At 38.0% G+C, this 25,619-nt stretch overlaps 1 protein-coding gene across 3 annotated transcripts in view; it reads left to right on the top strand.

The window, feature by feature from the left end:
* Positions 1 to 25,155, top strand: part of HEATR5B (HEAT repeat containing 5B) — a 62,216-nt gene extending 37,061 nt beyond the window's left edge. For 2 of the 3 annotated variants that reach the window (XM_068939370.1, XM_068939372.1), the window contains 12 exons: positions 826 to 1,007; positions 3,171 to 3,239; positions 5,340 to 5,519; positions 6,855 to 7,092; positions 7,776 to 8,036; positions 9,007 to 9,134; positions 9,328 to 9,472; positions 14,535 to 14,804; positions 16,960 to 17,184; positions 19,613 to 19,764; positions 22,711 to 22,924; positions 24,206 to 25,155. In XM_068939370.1, the coding sequence (XP_068795471.1) occupies positions 826 to 1,007; positions 3,171 to 3,239; positions 5,340 to 5,519; positions 6,855 to 7,092; positions 7,776 to 8,036; positions 9,007 to 9,134; positions 9,328 to 9,472; positions 14,535 to 14,804; positions 16,960 to 17,184; positions 19,613 to 19,764; positions 22,711 to 22,924; positions 24,206 to 24,510 (2,369 nt within the window). In that variant the 3' untranslated portion in view covers positions 24,511 to 25,155. The remainder of the gene's footprint in view (positions 1 to 825; positions 1,008 to 3,170; positions 3,240 to 5,339; positions 5,520 to 6,854; positions 7,093 to 7,775; positions 8,037 to 9,006; positions 9,135 to 9,327; positions 9,473 to 14,534; positions 14,805 to 16,959; positions 17,185 to 19,612; positions 19,765 to 22,710; positions 22,925 to 24,205) is intronic. The other variant, XM_068939371.1, reaches the window with a different exon arrangement.
* The last annotated feature ends 464 nt before the right edge of the window (positions 25,156 to 25,619 follow it).

The raw sequence follows: 25,619 nt of genomic DNA, 5'->3' as shown, positions 1-25,619 counted from the left end.
TGATTTTTCAGCCTTTCCTTAAGGTCATGCCTCTGAAAAATTTTAACTGCAATATTTTTTTTTTTCCTTGAGACTTGAAAATATCTAGAGCTTTAATAATTTGTGATTTTTCTTTGTTATTAATCACCCTGGATATTATGTTTTAAAATGGTTTATTTTCATATTAATTGTACAGCATCTGGTAATGTAAAGCTGAAGGTCAAGAGAGAAATAAAATGAATAAGAAGAGAGAAAAATAACCCTTACAGAAATGTTATTGAATTAAGTATCATTCTTCTTTTCTGCATGTTTTCTTCTATTACTTCTGACCTTGGATGCAGCTTTTGGGAGCAGAAGTAGAGGCATACTCAGTTTTTGGATTTCAACTTGACGAAGTTGTCCTTTATCAGCAGAGGTCACTATAAGTATAGGACTCTAACAGCAATTGCTGTTAAAGTTTTTCTGTAGCTGTGAGGAAAAAAACAGTAAAATTAGCTTTATTAAGTATCTTAATGTCTTATAAGCTGCCTCAGCCACATTTACAATTTTCTATTCAATGCAATTTTTGTACATCTCTTATTTCACTTTGTTTCATATTTGTGCTTAAAATTTTAAGGTGTTTTTTTTAGGAGTAAGGTGCAGGTATCATTTAAAAAAAAAAAAAAAAAAAAAAAGTTGCCTTCTTACCTGCCTTCTCCCACACCTTAAGTGTAGACCTTTGAAAAAGAATAGGTGACATTTGTGCATATCAATGAAGAAAAAGTTACAAATATCTGATAGGTGTCAGCTTTAAAGTTCTTTAATAGGCTTTTTGGTTTTTTTTGTTTGTTTTGGTTCTGTTTTAAGATGACTTCTTAGTGCTCCATCTTTCCGACCTTATTCGAATGGCGTTCATGGCAGCGACTGATCACAGCAACCAGTTACGAATGGCGGGTCTCCAAGCTCTTGAAGACATTATCAAGAAATTTGCATCGGTTCCTGAGCCAGAGTTTCCAGGCCATGTGATACTGGAGCAGTATCAGGCTAATGTGAGACCTCCTTTATAAGTTTAGGAAATTGTGTATTTATGCCAATATGCCAGTATTAGCTTTCAGAACATTTTGTAACTTCAAAAGAGCTGTGAAGAGCTTTTTTATGTGTGAAAATGTACTGAAGAGACTATTTTATTTACCTCTTCAAAATTCATTTCTAGATCTCTTTCTATTTATTATAATTTAGTGACTGACAAAGTTAAAAAATCAGTAGCTATTCATTCCTGAAAGCCAAATATTAAAAGGTACATTTAATTCCATATTGAACCTAATAAATCTGTTTTCTTAGGAATTAATGAAAATACTTCTATTTAAATGAGAAAGCTACAAAAATATAGGAATCGGAGCTGGGCAGTTTAAGACTTATTTTGGGTATCAATTTAATTTGTTGAGTTGCTTAACTCTTGTATGCCCTCTATCTTTGCTTTTAAAAATTTCAATTTTGATAATACTGAAGTGTCAAAACTGCGAATTTAACTATTAAAAATACCTGCCCTGCCTAAAAGTCATCTTTTGCCTGAGGTTTGCTTACAGTGACTAAAGCTTTAGGATAGTGCAATTCAAAGAGGTTTTTTTTGTTGACTTTGCATATCTGACTGGCTTGCAGCTGTACTCAGCTCTGCTGTTTCTCTTGTTCTCTCTATTTGAATAGATCTTAACCTTGCGGACAACTGCATGTGTGACTTGTCCCACTGACTTCAATATTTGCATTTATCCCTTTGATAAATGATTGCAAGATCAGGTTTTCACTTGGTCGAGTTTCCCAGTTTTTGGGGGCGTGTTTCCCACGCTGATAAATATGAGAGAGAAATTTATGTATGATTATAAAACAAAAGCTGATTTTTTTAAAGCAATAGGATCTCGTTTGTTCTCCTCTTATCATTGTACTATTTGTATAAACTGTTGGAGAAAGTAATGGTGCTATATTATTTGCAGAGGCAAGGATCATATTATGAACCTTGTCCTCTTTCTTTTCAAATAAATACTTTCCCTGCATTGTAATTTCTTTGCTAACAGTACTCGAAATGTGATTGATCTCCTGTTGCTTTGGAAACGAGAATGTTTGAAGTGACTATCCTTTTAGTCTTATGGGAACATTTATATTCACTTTTTATTTTACAGATGGACTAATTATATCTGATTTTATCAGTCTTGTCTTCCTTGGAACATACCAGTTATGTTTTGCTGATGCATGTTAATCAGTCTTTAAAACCGTTGAGTGTGTGTGGTTTGTAGACTGCATTTTAACTTAAGAATAATCTGAGATAGTTCGCTGGTACGTAGAAGGAGCTTTGGAGAGGTGACAGAATACCTCCTTTTGATTCTTGTACAGAAATAGCTATTTGAATGGGGATACTTTGTATTAGAATTAGGAGGGCAATATGGCATCTTTAATTTGTTACGTGCTGGAAATATATGCCATGCATATGGAAATATATTAAGAGATGATGAAGAGCAGTTGAGATGTAGGCCTTTTCTTTCTGTCTACAAGAGTGATTAGACCAGCTCTGGACTCAGTCCTGCAATTGCACTAATTTCTTCTTTGTCTTTTTTACTGTCCTGTGCCTTCTGCACCTTCTAAGTCCCCCTCACCGCTATTCCCCCGCCCCCCAAGCATCCGGTTCTGCTGTTGTGTGTTCAGGATCTTGGCAAATCCTTTTTAAAGACAGGTTTTCATCCTTGTCTACTCCTGTCTCTTTCTCCTTCCTTCTAATAGTGCTCTGACTATTGCTTCTGTCCCTTTGACTTGTTTTTTTTTTTTTTTTTTTTTGGGAAAAATACTGTCTCAGAAGGACAGCATTCGTCATGCTAGCGAACTTAACGCAAATCCAACCGTAAATGTTTGATTTCACATTTTTGGATATCAAAAAATCATTGTCTTCTGGTGCACTAATAAGTGATTGAGGTAGTTGAAGGTAATTGAAACTTAAAAAGGCAATGGGAAAGCAGGAAAAAGTTGAGGACTTTGTTGTTGCTTAAGGAATACTATAGCAAGTATCTGCTAGGGAAAAATGAAGATTTTTTTTTGATATAATTAGAATGTCAAATTTACAATCCTATCTGTTCATTTTGTATATATGCTTTAGCCTTGATTGCGATTAGATGAAGAATGTTAAGTCTCAATTATTTTAGTTGGATTTTTTTTCTTCTTACAAATAGGTTGGAGCTGCTCTGAGGCCAGCTTTTTCCCAAGATACTCCATCAGATATAACTGCAAAGGCCTGCCAGGTACAGAGGAAAATACTCAGGTGGCATAATCCAAACTGAATCCATGTCATGCATTTTAAGAGTTGATGTGTATAATTTCCTTTCCTTTGGAAGAAGGATGCAGAAGAAAAATAGTAGTAAAGAGCTGGAAAATTTTGTAAATTCATCAGAAAATACTTAGTCTTTCTGGAACTAGTTAGGTCTCCGTGTCAATTCTGCATTCTTTGCTGAAAATTTTATTCGCACAGCGAGACTGATGCTAATGTATTTGCTGAGATGCCTTTCAACTTGATCAAGTATTTTCGATTAATGCTGATTTACCTTTATAGTTTTATTCAGATTAAGACTGTCTTAGATTTGCGACGTTCTCAGCATTCTCATTAGTCATAGTAACAACCCGACAGTGAAAATTCAGTGAAAGGTTTTTGGTTTTTTTCTTTAGTATGGTCTTGTACTAGTTTTAAATCAGCTATCAGCTGCATAGCTATAGTTGTATCAGATAAGTAGTTTGAGTCATCTATTTACTGTAGTTTAAATCAGTTAAACTACTACTGTAGTTTAAATCCTCAGTTAATTATCTATGCAGACATCAGTTTTAATAGGATAATGTTGTATATGTGGGAGTTTTATTCGATAGATTTTGGTCCAACAGGACCTTGATTTTTATTGTTTTATACTCCTCGCTGGCAGCAAAACTTGTAATCATAGGTCAAATATTGGTATAATTTCTTGTTATACGTTCCAAAGAAGGTATCCATTTTACCTTATGGAAAGTTAAGCTAGAGGAAGAGACAGTTTGTGTGAAAACATGTAAAATTCTTTGGAAGTGGTCCAAGTCTTCCCTATTGAACAAGTTTCACAGTGGACATGAACGCTTACAGGATCAGATAGTTGGAGATCAAGTCTGGATATTTAACTCTCTCTTTAGAAATGATGTGGGTAGAGACGAGCTGCACTGAATGAGCTGGATATTGTTACTGTTTTATATGTCATTACTGAAACAGAGTTGTTAACTTGACCAGCAGCAGGAGTGAAACTGGTCTTAGTCCTGCTGTGAATGAATTATGGGTTTGTTACAAAGATATTTTCAGCAGTCCTGTCCAGTGCACCCTCAGTGCTGTATATATAAACTGACAGCATCAGTTTATATATACTTCAGATATACTCATTATTCTGGTCAGGAGACCCCTTCCCAAAGGCTTCCATAGAATCAGTTCTCTAAAATCAAAATAAATGAATAAATTGGAGATAAGACAAGAATACCATTAATTTAAAAAAAAAAAAAATTTGAAAAACCTGAGACTCTTGAGTTCTGTGGTTTTTGCTTATATTCCTTATCCCTGTAGAATCTCCACCACAATTAAAGCTGCTCATTTGTATAAAGAGAGACTTTGTCACTTTTTCTTTTTGTAAAAAAGCAGCTGCACCAGAATTCTTCCGTTGCCTTCCGTATGTGTGGGTGTGAATGTGTTTCGGAGGGCGAATGCCAGTGCATAGCACAAGACGTGAGCAGCTGATCTGTGTGATGCCTGGATTTTAAGCACCTGTTTTTATTAACTTGGTATTAACTTTCTAGGATGTGATATTGTTGGTTCCACATAAGAGCCCAGCTGTTTGGAGGCTTTAGCTCATGCCTTTACAGGTGTTTTCTTGAAGTAGTTGATGTGCTTGAAAGCCTCCCATTGTTCTGGAACCTTAATACAAAATTTGCGAGTTGTTGACTTTAAAAAAAACATACTGCTACGGATTGCTGACTGATATATAGTTCAAAATGAATGGGATGACCAAATCATACCTTTGTGATTTGGCACACACTTGGGAAGGGAATAAAAACTTTGTTTTACGTATTTATGGAGGATTAAAAAGCTATTTTAAGTATTGTGCAATGTATTTTCGATTTGTTTACCAAGTTGCCATTGCAATACAATTTACAAATATAGTCTTTGTAACCACTTGTGAGCAGTTCCATCAGTATGGGGATGAAAAAGGAAAATCTCATATTTGTGATGTTAAGCAGGAAGAGAGCTACTAAGTTTTGTTTTAGAAAATTTTCATTTATAAAGGTTTTTTTTTTTTTTTTCCCCCTGCTAGTTTACAATGATTTTGAACTTTGTTGTTTAGGTATGTAGCACATGGATAGGAAGTGGGGTTGTAAGTGACCTGAACGATCTCCGCCGAGTTCACAACCTCCTTGTCTCTTCCCTGGATAAAGTGCAAGCAGGAAAGGGATCTTCTAGCCAGCTTTACCGAGAGAGCGCCACTACTATGGAAAAACTTGCAGTTCTGAAAGCATGGGCTGAGGTAAACATTTACCATTAAATCTCTAAACTTTTGAAAGGATTTTGCAGCATAATAGCAGCCTCACACCTCACTATCTGTTCAGCCAGTGAGCCTTCCATCCTTCTTAGTGGCTTTTCTTTCTCTCTCTGTATACATTCCTCTCTGTCTTTCTCCATTTCTTTTTCTGCCGTGCTCAATTTTTCATCCTGTTTGTCCATGTTTATAGTGGTGTGTGTTTGTTCTTTCCCACTACTGTGTTTTTGTGTATTAAAGTACATGCCCGTTTCCTGTCAGATTTTGATTTTCTTCTCATCTTACTGCTCATAAATTAAAATACTTAAAAGATATTGTGGTTCAATATTGTATTTAATTAGTTAGGAATTTCCCGAAGTGTTGGCAATAAATTACGGGCTTAATGTAGGTGATGGGGAATGGCTGGAGTACCAGAAATCTTGGAAATATCTCCAAAGGTGGAATGAGCAATATTTATGTTGCCTTGCTTCTGAAAATGTTACTTGCATGCCATAGAGCTCTACATGTAATTACACAAATGATATTTAATTTCTTTTAGAGCAGCACTGTAAGGATTCTTTACCTTAAATTTTCTTGGAAATTACTTTTGAACCTATTAAAGGAAAAATATGACACTTCAGCCGTGTAGTGTTAATCACCCTGTACTGTTATTTTCAGTTTTGATAGAGCAGGTAGAGCATCTGTTGTGTGAAGACACTTATTTCTGTACTATTCTAAATATATTCCTTTACTGTATTTTTGTGATATTTCTGATTATTTCCACGTTATTTATCTAACTGTTTGAATATCCTCCCTTAGCTCCTATAGCATCCGTCAAAGACAGTCGTATATGCTCTTGTATTCATGTTGCCCATATTCAAAGCCATTTCACCTTTATTTTTACGATATCTAATCTGCTTCCAGAAATTGCAAATTATTCTGACTTGTATAGCAGCTCTTAACATAGGTCAATAAATCTATCTGTGGTGAGCACAGAAAAAGTACGTGCAGCCAGGTTGTTTTAGGAGGGTGCTATTTATGTCCCTAAATGTTACATACTGGTAGAAATAAAAGCAAAAATATTTAAATAAAATGTAATTGTAGTGCAGATCTCTTTCTCACTCTCCCACTCTCCCCCTTCTCTCACCCCCCAAGTCCTTTTCTGGATGTTTTTCATGGACTTCACAAAAAAGAAAATCTAATAGCGTTTACGACCTACAGGGGCTAAACTGTGAATCATCTGTTTATAGAATCTGTTATTTTCACTGGGGAAGGCTGCTGTTTTTTTTTTTTTTCTTTTTAGCATTTTACAGCCTATATTTTCATATCTGTCTTGCTCCTTAGGTGTACGTTGTTGCCATGAAAATTAAGAAGGAAGCAGAGACCAAACCGAAGCGTGTTTCAAAGAGCACGGATGATGATGATGATGATTTTGGTGCTGTAGATGAGTTGCCACCAGACAGTTTGATAACACTTGTACAGCCGGAGCTACCTGCATTGAGCCGACTCTGGTTAGCTGCACTGAAAGACTATGCTCTTTTAACTTTACCAGCTGAATTTGCTACTCAGCTTCCACCAGATGGTAAGCACAGAAATTTATTTTTGTGTTGTCATGAAGGACAGAATGAAACTCTTAGGTGAGATTTTAAAATTTGTCTATACATTATTTGGCAGACATCTTTTTTCTTCTTTTTCTATTTAAAAACGTGCACATAGTAACATACATTCTTATTATGTATAGGTGGAAATTTTAAAGTTTGAGTGAGTTTTTATTTCTGCAGTCTTCAGTGAAGATATTCTGTATCTGAACTATGATCAGAGATCACTAAAACCACGTTTTTCCGAAAATAAGAGTGCTTCAGTTACTTCTAATACTTGAATATTAAATGTAAAAAGATGTTGATGTTTATTATATGAAAAGCATAGTCTGCCCTTGAAATTAGAGTAGATACTGTCTTATTCTTAACTCGGCGAAGTACTAGGAGCGCTCCGTATGAGGAGTGCTGCAAGACCCGATGTCTTTGCCTGCCCTCTTGCTCTCTGCTTACTATTCCATCATGTCCATTGCAGTTTGTTATGAGAAGTATTAAGGTTGCTTATTCACACAGAGAATTGGGATGCGCTGTCAGTAACAAGGATTACATCTGAACATGTGCATGGTCAAACACACCCAGAGCAGATCCAGTGATGAATTTAGAGTATGTGCTTTTTGTCTGTTGTATGCAGAGAATTTCGGAATTTACTTTTGCTTTGCTAACTTAACAGGGGGAGCATTTTACACTCCAGAGACAATTGACACAGCTAGACTACATTATCGAAACTCTTGGGCTCCCATACTACATGCAGTGGCACTTTGGCTAAATAGTGCAGGATTTAATGCTTCTGAGTCCACAGAAGAGGCTGCTGCAGTGATGCCTAATTCACAGAAACGTGCTACGTCTGTAATGTTAAACCAGACACCTGGAACTCCACCAACCATTAAATCTTTGCCAGAGATAAACAAAGATCGAATGCACTTGATTTTGGGTAAGAGTTATGAGTTTAGAGTTCAGTGCCAGCACATTACAGGAATAAGAAAAAAATATTTTGTGCAAAATCGAGATCATTTAAAATGTGAAAGCATTGCATATCTGCTGGGACACTAAAGTTTGGAAATATGTCTGTCTGTCTCTCTTTATGTGTGTGTGTGTGTGTGTGTGTGGTTTTGTTTTGTTTTTTTTTTAATAGACCAGCTTTATATCTGGTTTATTTATATAATTGAAGAATAAAATGACTAGTTACTGTCCCGTGCTGTCATAAAATTCAGATAACAGAAAATATTATTTGCTTATCTGCAGAACTGTGTTCTTTCAAAGACCCTAAAGCTGTAGGACTAATTAAAATACGCAGCTTGATTAAAAACACAGTTCAGTAGAGGCTGATATTTGACAAGTCACATGGGCTAGCTTTTGCGTCCCTTTTTTCATCTTTGGGTAGCGCTCCCTGTTTCAATTTGTTATCTAACAACTTTTAGTAGTGAATGGGATCGGATATTCTGAGGAATGCCAACAGATTGCTCAAATATACAGATGTTTAAAACTGGAGTTATGTGCTATATGTGTACTACATTTTTGAACCTTAGCTTTATCAAACTTTTAAACATAAAAATAACCAAGATAAAATAAAACTCAATTTACAATTGAAAGATGCAGAATTCTAACTTACAGATCTTTAGAACAAAGCATGAATTTGTGTTCAGTCCTCTAAGTTACTGGCTGTGAATATTTACTTGTTTTCTTGCCAAAATTTGGGGAAACAGGGTGCAGAAGAGGAAGAGAATACAGTCCTGTATTTCTAATACATAGAAACTCTCTTTTCCTTTAAAGGAAAACAGAATTGGGAAATACATGTGTCTTTCTGAAGACATTAAGAACGTTCCGTGTTTTTAAATAAATTTAAAAAGAAGAAATATTTTTGTTTTTTAAATATGAACATTTTTAGTTTTTGTTCTTTTCAGGTGTCAGTATACAGTTTCTCTGTTCCCCGCGACCTGAAGAGCCTGTTGAGCATGTTACATCTTGTTTACAAGCACTTCATACTTTATTGGATTCACCTTGTGCTAGGATCCATATTGCAGAGGATCAGGTACTGTATTCAATTCTTTCTCTTAGTGTGTTGCAACAGTTAGCTTTCATAGATCTTGATCTTTCATCTACGATGATTACAAAACCTGTAATTATTTTTATGTGAGAAAAGGATTTGCTTATCGTAAGCAAGCGACATTAGGAGTTATTAAGTCCTAATTCATTTTTTTAATGTGTATTTTGTTTTACTGTAGCTCCTTGGTGTTGAACTCTTGAGTGTGCTTCACCGACTCCTCCTGACCTGGGATCCTCCTTCAGTGCAGCTACTAGTAACAGGAGTTGTCCAGCAGATAGTAAGAGCAGCTCAAGATTATTTGCAGGAAAAAAGGAACACCCTAAGTAAGACTTTGAAAACACACCTTGTTTTGCAGAGTAAATAAGCAACAGGTTTTCATATCGGGAAGGACATTAAAATACATGAGAGTACACTGAGGAAAAAATTGCTGTGTATTTCACAGATCCTTTTGATATGTTCATAATCTCACCTGCTGATTTCTCAGCTCCTGTAAGATGCAGTTTTTCTACTTCTGATCAGCCTAACGGTCTTTCTCTTCATGTCATCATTTTAATTCATTTTTCTTGAACGTGGGTGACCGAAAGTATGCCCAGCAAACCAGTAAGGTCTTACCAGTACCTTGCTCAGTTTCATTAATATTTCTCTATTGACAGCATCCTAGCATTCCGTTTGCTTTTTTTTTTTTCCTGAAGTTTAACAGTTTCAACACCATATATAGGGTCCTGTGGTGTGTACTTGGCAGAACTGGTGTTTGTGATGTGAGTGAACTGTTGCTGGAACCAGAAGATATTTGCCTGACAACCAGAAGATCTTACAGGGAAGTGAAGCAGGCTTGCATCTGGCCTCTTACTCACCTGACACTTAGGGAGTGTCAGCAACCAGGAGTTCTGGGAACAGGGTGTGCAAACAGGAGCAAGGCAGTTGGCACTGGAAAAGAGTGCTCATGGAGCCCAGAGGTGCTGCTCAAGACTGTACAAGACTGCTAGAGAGAGCACAATGATGACAGTGACACATAGCAAGGCACAGTCCCCTGTCTGAGCGGGAGCAATCACCTCTGGCGCATCAGAGGTCTAATAAATCAGAGACCTGGCTTGAGATTCAGGTGAAAGTCCTGCTGTGGCTGTCCTCCAGTTTCTCGTCTTTGCAGCCAGGGCTGGGGGTGATAGCGGTCTCACCTGTGGGATGTGAAGGTAATGCACATGAAGGTGAGCAGACTGTGTGTGTAATGTCAGGGAAGGCAAATGGGAGAATGACACATTCTTCATAGGGAGAACTGTGGGCAGTAACCCAGGTTCTGCATGTCACAGGAGGAAGGACAACCAGAGGCTATGCTGGAATAGGGGGAGTGTAGGACTCCCACGGTAGTGGAGGTTGCAAGCTTATGACTTCCAGCAACAAAAGGCTTGCTCCATCTCCAGATGTTTGGCTGGAGATGGAGCATAGGGCCCTGGCAAGAAGAGAGAAGGAAGAAGTTGTCAGGGAAGGAATTTGGGCCAATAATGCCTCTTTGACAAGTCAGAACTGGTACCACTGAGAGGAAATAGAGAATGATAGTGGTCAGGAACTCTCTTCTGCTTTGCCACAGACTGCCTGATCAAAAAGAGGAGGTGCCTGAAGCAATTTTAGAACTACTGGAAGAAGCCTTCCAGTTGCAGGGTCTAGGAAACTCACGATAGACTTTAACCATCTCACCATCTGCTGGAAGGGCAACACTGCAGGCTGCTAGTAATTTGAAGATTTCAGGAGTAACTGTAGGAGGCACAATTTTCTGGCACAAGTATTGGACAGTGAGCAAGGAGATGCTCACTGGATCTCATACTTACCAGTATAGAAGAAATGATTGGGGATGTGAAGGTTGATGGCAGCCTTCAGCGGAGCAACCGGGAGATGGTGGAGCTCAAGATCCTGAGGGAAGTGAGGAAGGCAAATGGCAGACTGGAAGTCCTGGGCTCAGCAGACTTGGGCGTCTGACCTTGCAGATGATCCTGTAGTAAGTTGCCTGGAAGGGCACAGGCAGATAGATTATTAATCTTCAAAGACGTTCAAAAAAAAAAAAAAAAAAAAAAACCCACCTAAACAGCTCAGGATGATATGCAGGAAGCCAAATGTTCGTGGCAAGAGGCTGGCTTCGCTGAATTGGGAACTCCAACCTGAGTCCAAAGGCGACAGGGAAGTGTATAGAAGGTGAAAGTGTGGACAAGCTTCTCAGGAAGACTAATAAAGACACCTGCCCAGGTATGAAGGAGTGAAATTTGGAAAAATCACAGTTTGGCTGAAGTTGAAACTGGCGATGGATGTGAAAGGTAGCAAGAGGGACTTCAACAGGTATGTTAGCAGCAAAAGAAAGACCAAGGAAAACGCGACCCTGCCGCTGAATGCGGTGGATGACCTAGCTTCATTGGAAAAACTGAGGCAATCGATACCACCTTTGCCTCGACCTTCAGTGGTACAGTCTGTTCTTAGCCCTCACGTTTCTCTCTGTCTAGTGACAGAGTTTGGGGGAGAAAATTACTCCCTATAGTAGGTGAGCACTGAGTTTGGGGCTACTTAAGTAAAAGCTGGACATACCCTGGGACGAGATGGGATGCATCTGAGGGAACTGGCTGATGACGTGCTGAGGCTACTGTCAGTCTTTGAAAGGCTGTGGTACTCAGGAAAGGTTTGCAATGAATGGCAAAAGACAGATGTTATGTCTGACTTGAGGGGAAAACAAAAAGGGAGGGGAAGGCAAAAAAGGGGGTGGGGGTAGAGAGGGACAAGAAGAAGGTTCTGGGGAACTACAGGCCAGTAAGCCTATCTTGTGTGCTGAAATATTTTGGAGTAAATCCTCCTGTATGCTTTCTGAGTACATGAACAAGGTGTTTGGGAACAGCCAGCACAGATTTACCAGGGACAAATAGTGCCTAATCATGTTCTATGATGAGATGACTGGCTCCGTGGATGAAAGGAGAGTGCTGGATATTGACTTGACTTCAGCAAGGCTTTTGACACAGTACCCCACAGTATCCTTGTAGTCAAATTGGAAAGATGTGGACTGGATGGGTGGACTGCAAGGTGGGTAAATAACTCCTTGGACTGCTGTGCCTGAGTGGAGTTCAGTAATTCAAATCTAACTGGCAGCTGGTTGCAAGTGATGTTCCTCAAGGTTCAATATTGGGGTGCTGCTGTTCAATGTCTTTATTAACAGCCTGGATGTTAGGACAGAATACACCCTGAGCAAGTTTGTGGATGGCACCAAAATGTGGGAGTGATTGATACACTGGAGGACAGTGTTACATTTCATGGGGTTTTCAGCGGGCTGTAGGAGTGAAAACCAGGCAAAGTTCAAAAAGAGCAATTGCAAAAATCTGTGTTTGGGATGGAATAACCCCATGCATTGGTACAGGCTGGGGACTGACAGACTGGAAGACAGCTTTGCAGGGAAGGACCTGGGGATTTCTGGTGGGTAATGAGTTGAATGTGAGTCATCAATGTGCCTATGTGCTGATGAAGACCAATTACATACTGGACTGCATTAGAAAATCATGGCCAGCAGATCAAGGGACATGATCGTTCCTCTCAACTTGTGCTTGTAAAGCCGCATCTGGAGCAGTGTCTAGTTTTTCCTCCCACCAAGAGAGGTATTGACAAACTGAAGAATGTGCAATGGAGGTCCACCAAGATGCTTAGGGAGCTAAAGTATGTGATATATGAGGAGAGGCTGGGAGAGCTGAGCTTTAGTCTGCAGAAGAGAGTGTTAGTAGGGGATTGAATAGCAGTCCCGCTTACCTAAAGGGGGTTTATAGAGAAGACTGAGCTAGAGCCTTCTGAAGGGCACATGTTGAAAGGACAAGAGGCAGTGGACAAGTTGCAGTAAAGGAGATCCTATTGGGATTTAAGGAAAAAATTTATCACCATGGGAGTGGTTAAGCAATAGGACAGGTACCCAGAGAGACTGAGGCATCTGCATCCTTGGAGATACGCAGAACTTGACCAAACAGGGCCCTTAGCAACCTGCTGTAGATTTCAAGTTGGCCCTCCTTTGAGCAGGAGGTTGGACTCAGATGACTTATGGAGGTCCCTCTCAACTTTAATTTTTCTGAGATTCTCTGATCAACAGGTATACCCAAATCATGTTCCTCTACCTTTGTTTATATTAAGCACTACTACAGCTCATTCCCATTTCATTTATCCCTTCTTCTGGTGTGACATTTCAGCTTCTGATGTTTTGCTTAAGCTTTTCATCAGCAAATTTCATTAGTTTGTGTCTACTTTATGTGAGAAGATCCTTGATGGGGGTATTGACATCAGTCCAAATGCTACTCTGAGGTACGATTAGTAAACTCTTCCTTTTAACAGAGCATCTTTATCTTTAATCTTTCCTTTACCAATTCTTTAGCAGTTTCACATAGGATGTACCCATCTTCTGTAGGTAAATTATTTTCAACTGGCAACCTGGCAAACAGTTTACTGATGTCTGATTAGGTTAGGTCTGCTATGTTTATTTTACCTGAAAGAAACAAAGCAAACCCCAAAGAATGTTTATCTTGCTAAGGCAAACTACCTTCTTGGTCTGGCATGATATACTGTTAGAAAAAGATTATTAACTTATACCCATTTTCCACACAAAAATAGGGAGAGGATTTTGCTGGAATTTGAAGAGTCAATGCAGCTAAAAATGTGAGCTCTGCTACTTCTTGTGAATTAATGGCATTGTTTGCCATAGGCCCAGTAAGTTGCATTTTTCAAGTCAATTAATGTGATAACATTAGAGCAAATCATTTGAATTCGTAAGGGCTCCATAGGGGTAGTGTAGGCCAGCTTTGACTTGTGAATCTCTGTTGCTGTTTAATGACAGAATGTTTAGTGGGAGAAGGAAAAGCTGCAGCCAGCTGAGCTGCCATTCAAAAGAGACTTTTTGAACTGAACCCCCTGAAATCATGAAGCCAGACACAGAATCCTACAGTGCTTTTCTGTTCTCTTATTACATAATCAGCTTAGACTGAAATAAGATTTTGGCAGAGTGAAACATTAATTTATAGCTATTAAATTAAGAAATATTGCCATGACGGTTTATTTGGCAATCATTGCAGTTAGTTTTGCCATTAGATTTGAAAGAAAAAAAGTAGAATAATTGCTGCATTTTTATTTTGTATATTACTTTTTTCTAGTTCTAGGTGGATTTTAAAAATGTACTATTGTAGTCATAATACTTCTAAAGGATGTTAAACTCCTTTAGGTCATTCTGACTGGAGCATTTAGTTTAACATGAGCCACGTTTGTCATATCTAACTGTGAAGCAACTCTTTTTTCATGACTTTATCTTTTTGCAGAATGTTTCAAGGTAGTGTTTTTTTAATGTTCCTTTTTGAACTATCTGCTCAGACATTTCTTTCCTTTTTTCAGACGAAGATGACATTGAGGATAAAGAAAATTGCCTTCCTTTAGGAGAGGGAGGTGAAAGTGGTGGTCTTGTGCCTGGAAAATCTCTAGTCTTTGCGGCCATGGAACTGCTCATGTTTATCCTAGTACGGCACATGCCACATCTAAGTTCAAAAGTGTCAGATTCTCCAAGTCATGTATCTGCCAAATCTCATCTTTCTGAGGAAAGTGCTCGTCTTGTGGCTGCCACTGTTACTATACTGTCTGACCTGCCTTCTCTGTGTTCTCCAGCAGGTAAAGTATTGTAACAAAATACATATGAATAGTTATTCTAGGGGAAGCGTCATGAGCGTATAATGCTAAGAGCAAGCTGGCTCTAAGTATGTTTTACAGACTACTTTAAAGGTCATCTGTTGAAAGTGATGTGTAGGCTTAATGAAAAACTCAAACTTTTCTAGTGAGCCAACATAAAGACATTTTTATGGTGTTAAGTTTGCATGCGTGCTCTGCTTTTATCCAAGTTTGCTAAAGAAATGAAGCATATGCCATTGTGACTTTGCTTTTTTTCCCCTCCATTTTTACCTCTCATGATTTTTGAAAACTTTTGACCAATTGTAATCATATTGTAAAAGAAGTTATACATATCAAAGATAATTAAATTACTGAGAAGTTGAAAAGCAGCAGCCAGATGAAGAAGAGAATGCCACTGAGGAAAAGATTAGCACAGTTCAGCTGTGGTACACTTTGTTTTGCAGCCATTGCCTATCAGTCATCCTAAATGTAACTCTAAACTAAACAGAGCTTGCTTCTGCCTAGGAAGACTGTCACAAAGGATACGTGTAAACTGGGGTAACTGCACTGAGTGGAGTTCAGGGGAAAGGGACACAAAAACATGGGACGCTGTTTTGCTTTTCAGAGAACAAATTGTTTGAGTTGTGCATCTCATGCATCTCTGAAGTTTCACTCACTGATGTAGATAAGATGTTCTGGAGGTTGGTCCCTTAGTGAGATACAGGGTAAATAACATATTTAGACAAAATCATGCTCAGAAAACCATGTATTCTTTTCAAACAAGCAATAAATGCCCTACAATTTTTTGTTAAAACATAGCAAATTTTGAACTGGTCTAGAGTCCTACTTTTATTTTTGATTTCTGGTTCCTTTTTCTTTCTCCTTGTTTTTGAGCAAGAAGAGTTACCCTACTACTTCTGCGTTGAATGGGATGAAGGTATGACTCCCAACTCATGGCAGTAACTAGTGAAAGTAGTAGCTAAGGAGCTATTACTAGTCTAAAGAGACTGTTACAGTTGTATACTTTCTCATCCAGAAGATGTAGCCTGCTGATTGCTGTAGGGGTGTGGCATAGTATACGCACAAATATTTGTGCTATTTGGATCTTTGGATGTGAGGGAAACTGAACAAGGAGATTGAATCCCTTCCTGAGACTGAGTGGTTTCTTTGTTTCCTCTTCTTTCTTTTATATGTGGGCATCTTGTGATCTCACCTGGACAAGGTTCTGGGCAGTCTGATCTAGAGGAACTGTTTTGATCAGGGATTTGGACTACATCTCCCTCTGTCCCTTCTAACCATAATGATTCTCCAATTCTCTTGAGTGTATTTATCCTCAAAACATTTCCATAAGTAGGAAAACAGTGGGGTTTGAGGTGCCACGGATGTAGAAAATGAGGCATGGAGAAGTTAGACATGCAAAGTGACCTGACTGTCTGAAATGAGCTGTAGATGGATAATAAGCACCTAAACCCAACAGCACCCTTCTTTCAGTCCTACAGGTGCTAAAAGCTTCTGTGCATTATTGAAGCTCATTCTAATACAATTCCTATGTGTCTAAAGGCAGGTTACAAGTTACTTCACCAGCACTTCTTGAGTTGCCTGATATACGCCTAACTTGCACCTGCAGGACTGGCTGCACAAAACTTACAGATAACTGTTGATTTCCTCAGGGAAAAAAACAAGACCCTAGGAGGAGGATTGTTTTGTTATCTCCCATATAGAGTAGTCACAGGGTTATACCTTTTCCCTAGGATGAGACACCCAGATTAACTTCCCCAGAGGGAACTGCACTCGATTCTGTTGTCTTGCAGTTTCTCCAGTGCGTCGGACCAATCTATCTTTGGCAAAATCATACCGTGTGTCATATGCCACATAGGGCAAAACTTTAATTGCTGAATATCATTTCTGAACTGATAGCAAGATTTTAAGTGTTGGCTTGTATGACTTTGATTATGATATACTTCACTAGTACTGATAAATGAATTAGTTGATAAAATAACTGAACTGCATATATCACTTGTTAGCTGAATTACAGTTTATCTCCGTGTGTCCTTTGTTAGCTACATATATCTCAAAAGAGAAATATATATAACCTGAAGAGGTTATCCACCATACTCATTGGAATTAACTTGAGATAATGTACTTTGTCTTGTTCTAGGATGTATGACGATTCTACCCACTATCTTGTTTTTGATAACAAGAGTACTGAAAGAAACAGCAGTAAAATCAGCAGATAATCAGGTCCCACCTCCAGTCAGTGCAGCCCTTCAAGGGATAAAAACTATTGTTACTCTTCCAACAGTCAAGACTGATGAAACTCAAAAGCAGTGGACAAGTCTTATCCGCAGCACCCTGGCATCTATCTTGGAATACTCTCAACCTGGTAAGCAGTTTCCCAGTGTGGGAAAGTTTAAATTAGAGAGAGATGGGCTTTGCTTTAGTGAAAAGGAAAGTCTTGTCTCTGTAATTTAATAGGCTGCACGTCTAAGCAACCGGTTGGGGATTGAAAGGAGTGATGAACTGCTTGTAAAAATGAAGTGGGAGGAAGACCTGACTGCACACAACTCTGTGCACTTAATAGGCTGTGTTGAGGACAAGCACAACATTGAGAAAATACAGTTTTATCTCAGGAATTCCCATTCCAGATTTATGCTTCTTTGTCTGTATTCTTTGACAATATTGATCATAACCTCCTGTTTGAATTATTGCCTTTTGCAACTTATCAGTCAACCTTTCTTCCTAAGGTCATTATCTCAGGGTATTCTTCTGTACTAGTCCAGACTTTCCGCTCTCGTTGTGAATCCTATTAAGATGTAATTATTCCTCTTTCTCCAAATTGTCCTTAGGTAGACCTTATCAATCTTCATAGTTTCAGCTATTGACTTATTTCTGGAACTTGGGAATCTACCCTCTGATGTCGATCAGTCTTTCTGACGTGTGCTGAATGTCTCAATCTGTACGAGTTCCAAGCTGAAATCATTTCACTTCCTAGACCATGCCACAATTTCTGTGACTACTGGAAACTGTAAACCTCTTGGCAAGGCCAGAACAAACTATCAGTTCGACTCCTCCTTTCCTGTTTCCACAGAATACCTGCTAGCTTAGAGGGAAGGAGATTTTAGTTGCCAAAACAATGTTTGCAGAGGAACTGATCTCTTAACTGAAGCTGTAATTGTTCAGTATGATACATCAGTTCATTGAATTAATCTTCAAGAAAAATGGCGATCAGTGTGTCTTTTAACTGTTTGCTGACAGGATTCATATAGTTCTCATGACAGTGAGTATTAAAGTGAATGAGTGTGAAGATGGCAAGGGCAAGGCTCATACTGGAGTAAGATATTCACAATACTGTTACAAGGTTTTAGTGGTTAAAAAAAATCCTACCCCTGCCAAAAATCTCTTACCCACCAGCAGGATGTCTACTGTGTCTCTTTGGAGAACTATAGGCTGCCTCTATTGGTTCACGTTCGTACTTCGCCTAGTACTAGAAAAGCAAAAAAAGCTGTACAGTCTCAGCTCTGTAGTTAACAAAAGAGACACACAAAGGCTTGTCATTTGCATAATGGTAGTTCAGCCAAAAACTTCCCATTACATCCCCCAGTAGCCATTTATACAGATTGAAGAGAGGCTTGAATGGAGTTACTCATGTGAGATATAGGGAGAGAGTAGGTAATCGCAAACAATCCTGAAAATGTTTAAAGGGGAAGGCTCAGTGGATTTGCGTTATCCAGATTAAACTCCTAATTTGATCTGTCACGTCAGCTCTTGTTTTCCAACCTTCTGTTATCATAAAGGTCTCTCGGCATCTTTCCAGAAACATTACTGGCTTTATTTAGGCCTTTTGCAGACTTCAGAAATCCTTTTCGTTACCTTGCAAGAGCATGTATCTTCCTTTTCCTCTCAGACCTTCTGTAGAGTGGGACATACCAACCACATAGACAAGAATCTTAGCAAGACGTACTGCATGTGATTTGTCACTTAAAATGCTTGGGGTCATTTTTGTAGTGAGGTTTCACATCATGGCTAAGCCAATCTAATGACTAGCTGACACCCAGAAAGGGAAGTCATGCTGTTTTTCCTGCTGCTGGCTGTATATTTCTGCTGCTTCTTTACTTTGACTCGCAAGGGAGAGCATAATCAGTCTGGGCAACAAAACCAGCAGAAAACTAGTTAATTTGTTTTTTTGTGTTGATGTAGCTTCATGAATGAGATCCAAGAAGACAGAGCTGGCGCAAGGAAAAAAAAAAAAAAGGATGGCACAGGCAAATACAGATCAATTTGAAAAGCAGAGAGGGTTAAGGCAGGACTGCACTTTTTTGTGATGGTTAGCTGTTGAATCAGCTTGTCTGTTATGTGAAACTCATCCTAAGAGAAAACTGTTGCCATGTTAGATTCCAGTCTCTTATTCTGCTGTGTAAACTGAAGAGATTTAAAAAAAAAAACAAAACACAATGTATATTTTTAATAGGAAAAGATTTAAAAAATGTCTTTTTTCCTATTGTTTACACACTGAAAACAAAAATATGACTTGGTCAGAGACAGTGTTGATGATGTTTTGGCTTGATAAATTTAAGTTTCGGAAAGTTTGACTCACTTTGTTAAAACAAATAAATAGCTATTAGAATGAAATTGCTAAACGTTAAATTGTCAGTCACAGTCAATAATGACTCAGTGATGAGCATATGGATAAATGCAGTTACAAGTCATTTCAAGTACATTTATGTTTGTGAGTTTATCTCTGTTCACTGGCATTTACTAAACAAATTTAAACCTTTTTCAGAGTAATCTAACAACCTATTTTTGTTTTTCAGAAGCCTCTAAACCGATTCTTGATGAAGTAAGCATACTTACTGCTATCGCTCTCTTTCTCTGGTCGGCAAGCACTGAAATAATTGGAGTACAGTCTTTACAGAATGGATGTATGAACAGATTTAAAAATGCATTAAATTCCTGTGATCCTTGGGTAAGCTTCTGATATAGGAGCGTGAATGATACATGCCTGAGAAAAAGTAATTATGATATATTTACTGTGTTTCCTGAATTTTTTTGTTATTTCTTTACTTCAGAGACTAATCAGGTACTGCTTGTCAAAACAACTAGCATTTTCAACAATTCATTATAGAAACGCTTAATGAACAGATAAAACAACCCAAACTAGGTGCTTCTGAGTAATGCCTGTTCATGGCCTTGTGCCAGATTCTTGACTCAGTCTTTTAAAAAGAAAACCTGTATCTTTGTTAATATGTGAAATTTTAGTAAACGAAAAGATTTGGTTACCAAAGAATGGTAACATTTCTAATTAATTATGACTTTTTATAATGTAGACTAAACTTCTTTTTCTGTAGATAAATTTACAGCCCAAATTCCTGATGAACTTTATATTTGTTTGTGTAAAACCTGTGCTCATTTTATGTGTTTGTACACAGTCCTGTTTGAAACCAGTGCAAAAATGCAATCCTGTGGTCACCATCAGAACATTTACAGATTGTGAATCATCTGTCTCCTGATTTCACTTCTGTCCTTTGATTTGTCTTTATGAATTGTCTTCTGAATTAATTCCTTGCTGAAGAGAGAAACTAAATAAAGTTGTAGCCTGACTTTGCTCAAGCAGGCTAATGTACTATATAGTTTAGCTTAACTCTTCTAGCTGTGTATAAATCCGTTTGTTTGAACGGATATACAGATTTGCAATTGGGAGCTAAAACATCTAGTGTTTCCACAAGCAGGCACTGCAGAGATTCCTGAGAAGAAAAATATGCAGAAAATGCTGACGTATTTAGGATCACATTTGAGGCATTTAGCATCCTGTGTAGACCGAGAATTCTTCTCTGCAGCTGGTTGACTGTCTTGAGCATGGATGTAAAACTCAGTTCTGCGCTGAAGCCTAATTTATGGTGGAAAACTGCTTTTAAGATTTTAGTGCATGAATGGAAGTGTCAGTTGTATCAAGCAGAAGCTTTTATATCTTATTCTCTCTCGGCTCTGTATAAGCACATAAACAGTGCTTATAATCTTACAGTAGAAGTGCATAGAAGTACTCCTTTGTCCGCTCTGCTGGAAAGCTGTCAGTGAGCTGGAGCTTGGCACTGTTTTTGTAATTCACAGAGAATGCTTTGATAGCAGCCAGATTGTATCCACTCTTCTTTGCTCCCTGATGTGCAGAATATACAGTCTGTCTTTGTTTTATTTTAGTTTTTAAAGTGGAAAACACATATATTGGGGCCAGTAGCTAGATACCTGTTTTATATAATAAAAGCATTGCCTATTGAAATGGTTATGGAAAAAAGAACCCTGAAGAAATACTGCTGCCTCATAAGAAATAACAGGAGTATGTTTGAAGCTGTGATGATCTGGAACAAAAGCCTGAAAGCTTAAATATGCTAGATGTAGTGTATCCTGGAGGCTGGTGAACACAGGTTCGTTTTGCCCCTACAATCGAAATGATTTCTAGAGCCATAGGCTCTCACTTGAGACCCTAGTCTCCAAACGCCTTTGTCTCTAAATCTTTAATGGATAAGTTTTACAGGAGATTGTGCCTTACAGACTTTAAAGAAACCCTGATTTTGTCTCACAGGAGTTTTTGTTGTGCATGTAGACTAGTCAAAAGGTTAGCATGCATAAAATAAATGAAGCTTTTTTGAAACTTCTGCATGCATGTAAGAGAACAGATTTTAATTTTTATTTCAAAGGATGTTGTACACTTTAAAAGCTAATAAGGGAAAGAAAGGGAAGGGAATGATTTGGAGAAGTGCAGAGTGGTATAGGAATAACTTGTTGAAACAGATCAAAGGTGATGCTAAGACAGGTGAAAAAGTTCTGCCATGGAGCTCTGTTAGAGAGTATAGAAAAAGTATTAGAAGTGTTATTACTTCAGGCCTTAAACATTAAACTGTACAGAGCACTTGCAGTCTTGTACAGAATTAACAGTAAACTGAACTGCATAACTTATAATACCTTATTACTAGTTTTATCCTTTTATTTAATTATATACATGCTTTTAGTCGCCCTCAGACCTCCTCAGAGATCGTTATGTTCAATAATACTTCCTCTAATATGCTTCTGTTTAGAACATGCTTGATAACTCAGCCTGTTTTGATTAGCATGCAGTTTACAAACGTGCAGCATTTTGTCCTGATATTTGTTGGGGCTGTACATTTTCAAATGTTTTGGGTTATTTGTGGGGCATTTTGGAGGAAGGCTTATTTTAAACCCAAACCGAATCCATTCATACATTCTTCTAAACAAGATTATCAGTGAGTCGTTTTCACAAGCATTAACTATTCCCTGATGGCGGTGAAAAGGAGGAGGAAAAAAAAAAAAACAAGGAAAGGAGGGGGCTCTGTGATCACTCTGTGGCTGTGCATATACTCCTATACTACTACCAGCACAAGCAGGAGAATTAGAAAGGAGGATAGGCAGGCCTGACGCTTCTGGCAGCAGCCTTGGCCAGTGTTAGAGCAACAAGGTCACTTAAATCTGGTCCAAGTCCTACTTTTTATGGATCGCTTCACCCTTCTGGTTGGAATAGCATTTCATGATTTTGCAGATACTTCCAGTATTGATGCTGGTAGTTCTGAGACTTAAAGATCTAGTTCTTTGTGGATCTGTGTGACTGAGTTGTATGTTACTAACTTCCTTTCTTTTCTCGAAGTTCATATAGCTGCTGGCCCCTTGTATTTCTGTGTTCTTTCTAACTTGCCTCCCTTTCTTTTATTGAAAACTGAGCTAATATTATTTTAGCAGATAAACTGTCTTGCATTGTGGCTTGCCTCTTCCTTGATATATTTTCTTTCCATTTAGTCTTTTCTTGTATCACCTGTATCTCTCACACATAGATAGTGAATTTTATTGGAATTCTCTCAGTTAACAAATAACTTTCAGGACAATGTATCTATCTTGATTTGATTAGGTTCAAGCCAAGTGTTACCAGCTTCTGCTTTCTGTATTCCAACATACCAATCGTGCTCTGTCAACTCCATACATCCATTCATTGGCTCCTATAATGGTTGAGAAGTTGAAAGCTGTGGAAAGGAACCGCCCGAACAACAACATGGAGCTGTTAGCAGTGCAGGAAGGAATTAAAGTTCTTGAAACATTGGTTGCCCTTGGTGAGGAGCAGAATAGTAAGTATTTAGTTTCCTTAAAGCACCTGTAATTCTGAAATAAAATATCAAACGCTAGAGATACTGAAGTTAGGAACTTGATGGCATGTTCATAAAAAGGTGAAATCTATGCAACATTCTTTGTAGCATTCAAATTTCTTGTGGTTGCAAAGAAGAACTTATAAGCATGAACTGCAGTAGTGATGCTTTCTTGTGCTTGGAGAATAACTGAAAGAATGCATCGTTTAAGGACTGATCCTGCAGACACTTAGGTTCAAATACTGATCAAGTTAAATGTACAAATAACGCTGTTTTTCTCCTCCAATTTATTCCCGGTTGATATTTCTCTGCATTGCTGATAAAACACTAAATTTTGTTTTCTTAAGTGCTATTCTTTTTGGCATAGTTGTTTCAAACACTTATAGAATGAGAGACTAACTGAAATGTATGAGGAAGCAAACCATCTGATTTGTGTTAGTATTGGCTGGAGTCAATCACCCTCTCGTATGAGTATATAAATTAGTTCAGAACCTTGAGGGGAAAAATGTTAATATTGTGATAAACTGACAACATTTTAAATAAATGAGTTGCCACAAATGTTAAATGTCTTTGAGCTTAAAATTTACTTGTTAACATGTTACATGTTTCGAGGACGGTCCTTGCTAGATCCAAAAATTAGCAGTATTGCTTAAGGTTAGTGTTGTTTTTTTTTTTTAATTCTAAACATACTTTTTTATACCTGTGCCATTTTGGGCTCTGGCCTCATTAGTTGTTGCTAGCTCAAGTGTGGTTGTCATCAATTTTCAGATGGGAAAACTTCCAAGTTGGAATGATATAGCAGATAACTGTCCCTGAATTTTTAGCAAACCGTTGCATACTAATAGCAGTTCCGTTATGCTCATTGGGGGAGCTGCTTTTCAGATTCAGCTGAATAATTTTTATGTCTGTCTGAGAAGTGTTTTAAAATTCCGTAGTGTGCTACAGGCAGCCTACACTTTGAGATTTGTTAGCAATGATCCGCAATCAGTTTGCGCAAAGGCATCTCTGAAGAAGTGTCAGGAACAAAATAACTGTGACGAACAATAGGAAAAAGTCTGAAACACTATCCTGATTGAGTGACCCCAGGAGAAGAAACCATTTTCATTTTAAATGTTTTTGATTTGATCATTTGTAATTACAGTGTGTGTTTGTCAGTCCTGAAAATAAAACTACCCTTCTCAAGACTACTAACTGATGCAATTCATTTTCTTTTGTTTCCTTTTCTAATATGGTGGTTATCTTGTGTTTTCCTTTCACTTTTAGGAGTCCAGTTACTTGCCCTTCTGGTTCCCACTCTGATCTCCTATTTGCTGAATGAAAATGCCTTTGCTTCTGCATCTACGGCATCTAAGGATCTTCATGAGTTTGCACTTCAGAATCTAATGCACATTGGTCCACTTTACCCACATGCTTTCAAGACAGTAATGGGAGCTGCTCCCGAATTAAAAACACGTCTGGAAACTGCAGTCCGAGCAAGTCAGGCCAGCAAAGCAAAAGCAGCTGCTAGGCAACCACCACCCACAGTACATTCCACCCCAACAATTAAACTTAAAACTAGCTTTTTTTGAATTACTTGTATTATTTTTGGACCATTAAATAGTCAGAAGCATTACATTATTCCTGATGTGTTACTGCATATGTCTGTAATTTTGTGTAATTTGTATGTGAAAGGCTATCTAATGGAGCTTGTGTAATTATTTGAAATCCATGCATTACAAGGGAAGTGGTGTTGCTAGTATTTGTATAGATTTTTAAGAAATTGAATGTGATCATATTTATGAATTTGTGTTATAAATATCCACCACCAAAAAGTATTCTCTATCTTACTAAATTGTTTTATTTATTTTTTTAAAGCTACCCTGAACCTTTTTGAGTGGTTTTTGAAATCTAGCAAATGTTATCCTACCACTGTGCCAACAGGCTAACACAGTGGAGGGAGGAGAACCTGTTATGCAGTACTTACTGTATATCACGGGGAATTTCAAGTGTAGAAGTATGCACTTTTTCCCTTTAAAAACAAACTAGGGTAAGGGCTTGTCATACCTAGTAGATCACTTCAGCTTGCATGAAAAAAAAAAAAAAAAAAGAATTGAAAGTTTTTAGTCTTTTTCAAGCATGTTCTTATAGTGAAATGTCCTTATTTATGTGGTGTATCTCTTTCTTTCAGGTCCATTTCCATGCTTGAACATTAATAAAGGGTTCAAAGAATCTTATTCCCTATCTCTTCTAAGATAAATTTTTAAAAAGCACATTGGAAATTGAGGTTGTGAAGGGGACTGCCTGCTATCTGCATTTCAGTAGCTATAGTTGCCATGGGTTAGCAGTCTTTCTGTTCTGCCAGACGCTAGTTAAATATGGTGGTTCTCTTTGCCTGGATTCCCAGATATTTGCTTTTTCCTGCAATTTTTAGTCTCATTGGCTTTCTCTAATCTCCAGTCCTTGATAAAGTTTGCAGAACCAAATGACTTGACTCCTTTGCATCCTTACTGAAAATAGAGAAGCAGAACACAAGTGTGAGCCAGGTAACTCCAATTCTTTCTTCCATTGCCAAGATTTTCTTTCTGGAAAAGCACTTGGCTCTCCTCACATGTGAGTGAGTTTGGTTGATTTGGGGATTTTGGAGCTTAAGCGAGAGCTCAAGTGCTGTGTTAACCTTACAACACAGAGCCAGTGGCTC

Source organism: Struthio camelus, chromosome 3 (assembly GCF_040807025.1).
Source record: "Struthio camelus isolate bStrCam1 chromosome 3, bStrCam1.hap1, whole genome shotgun sequence".
NCBI lineage: Eukaryota > Metazoa > Chordata > Aves > Struthioniformes > Struthionidae > Struthio > Struthio camelus.
The sequence above is the reverse complement of the archived record's forward strand: the minus strand, read 5'-3'. Positions and strand labels throughout refer to the sequence as shown.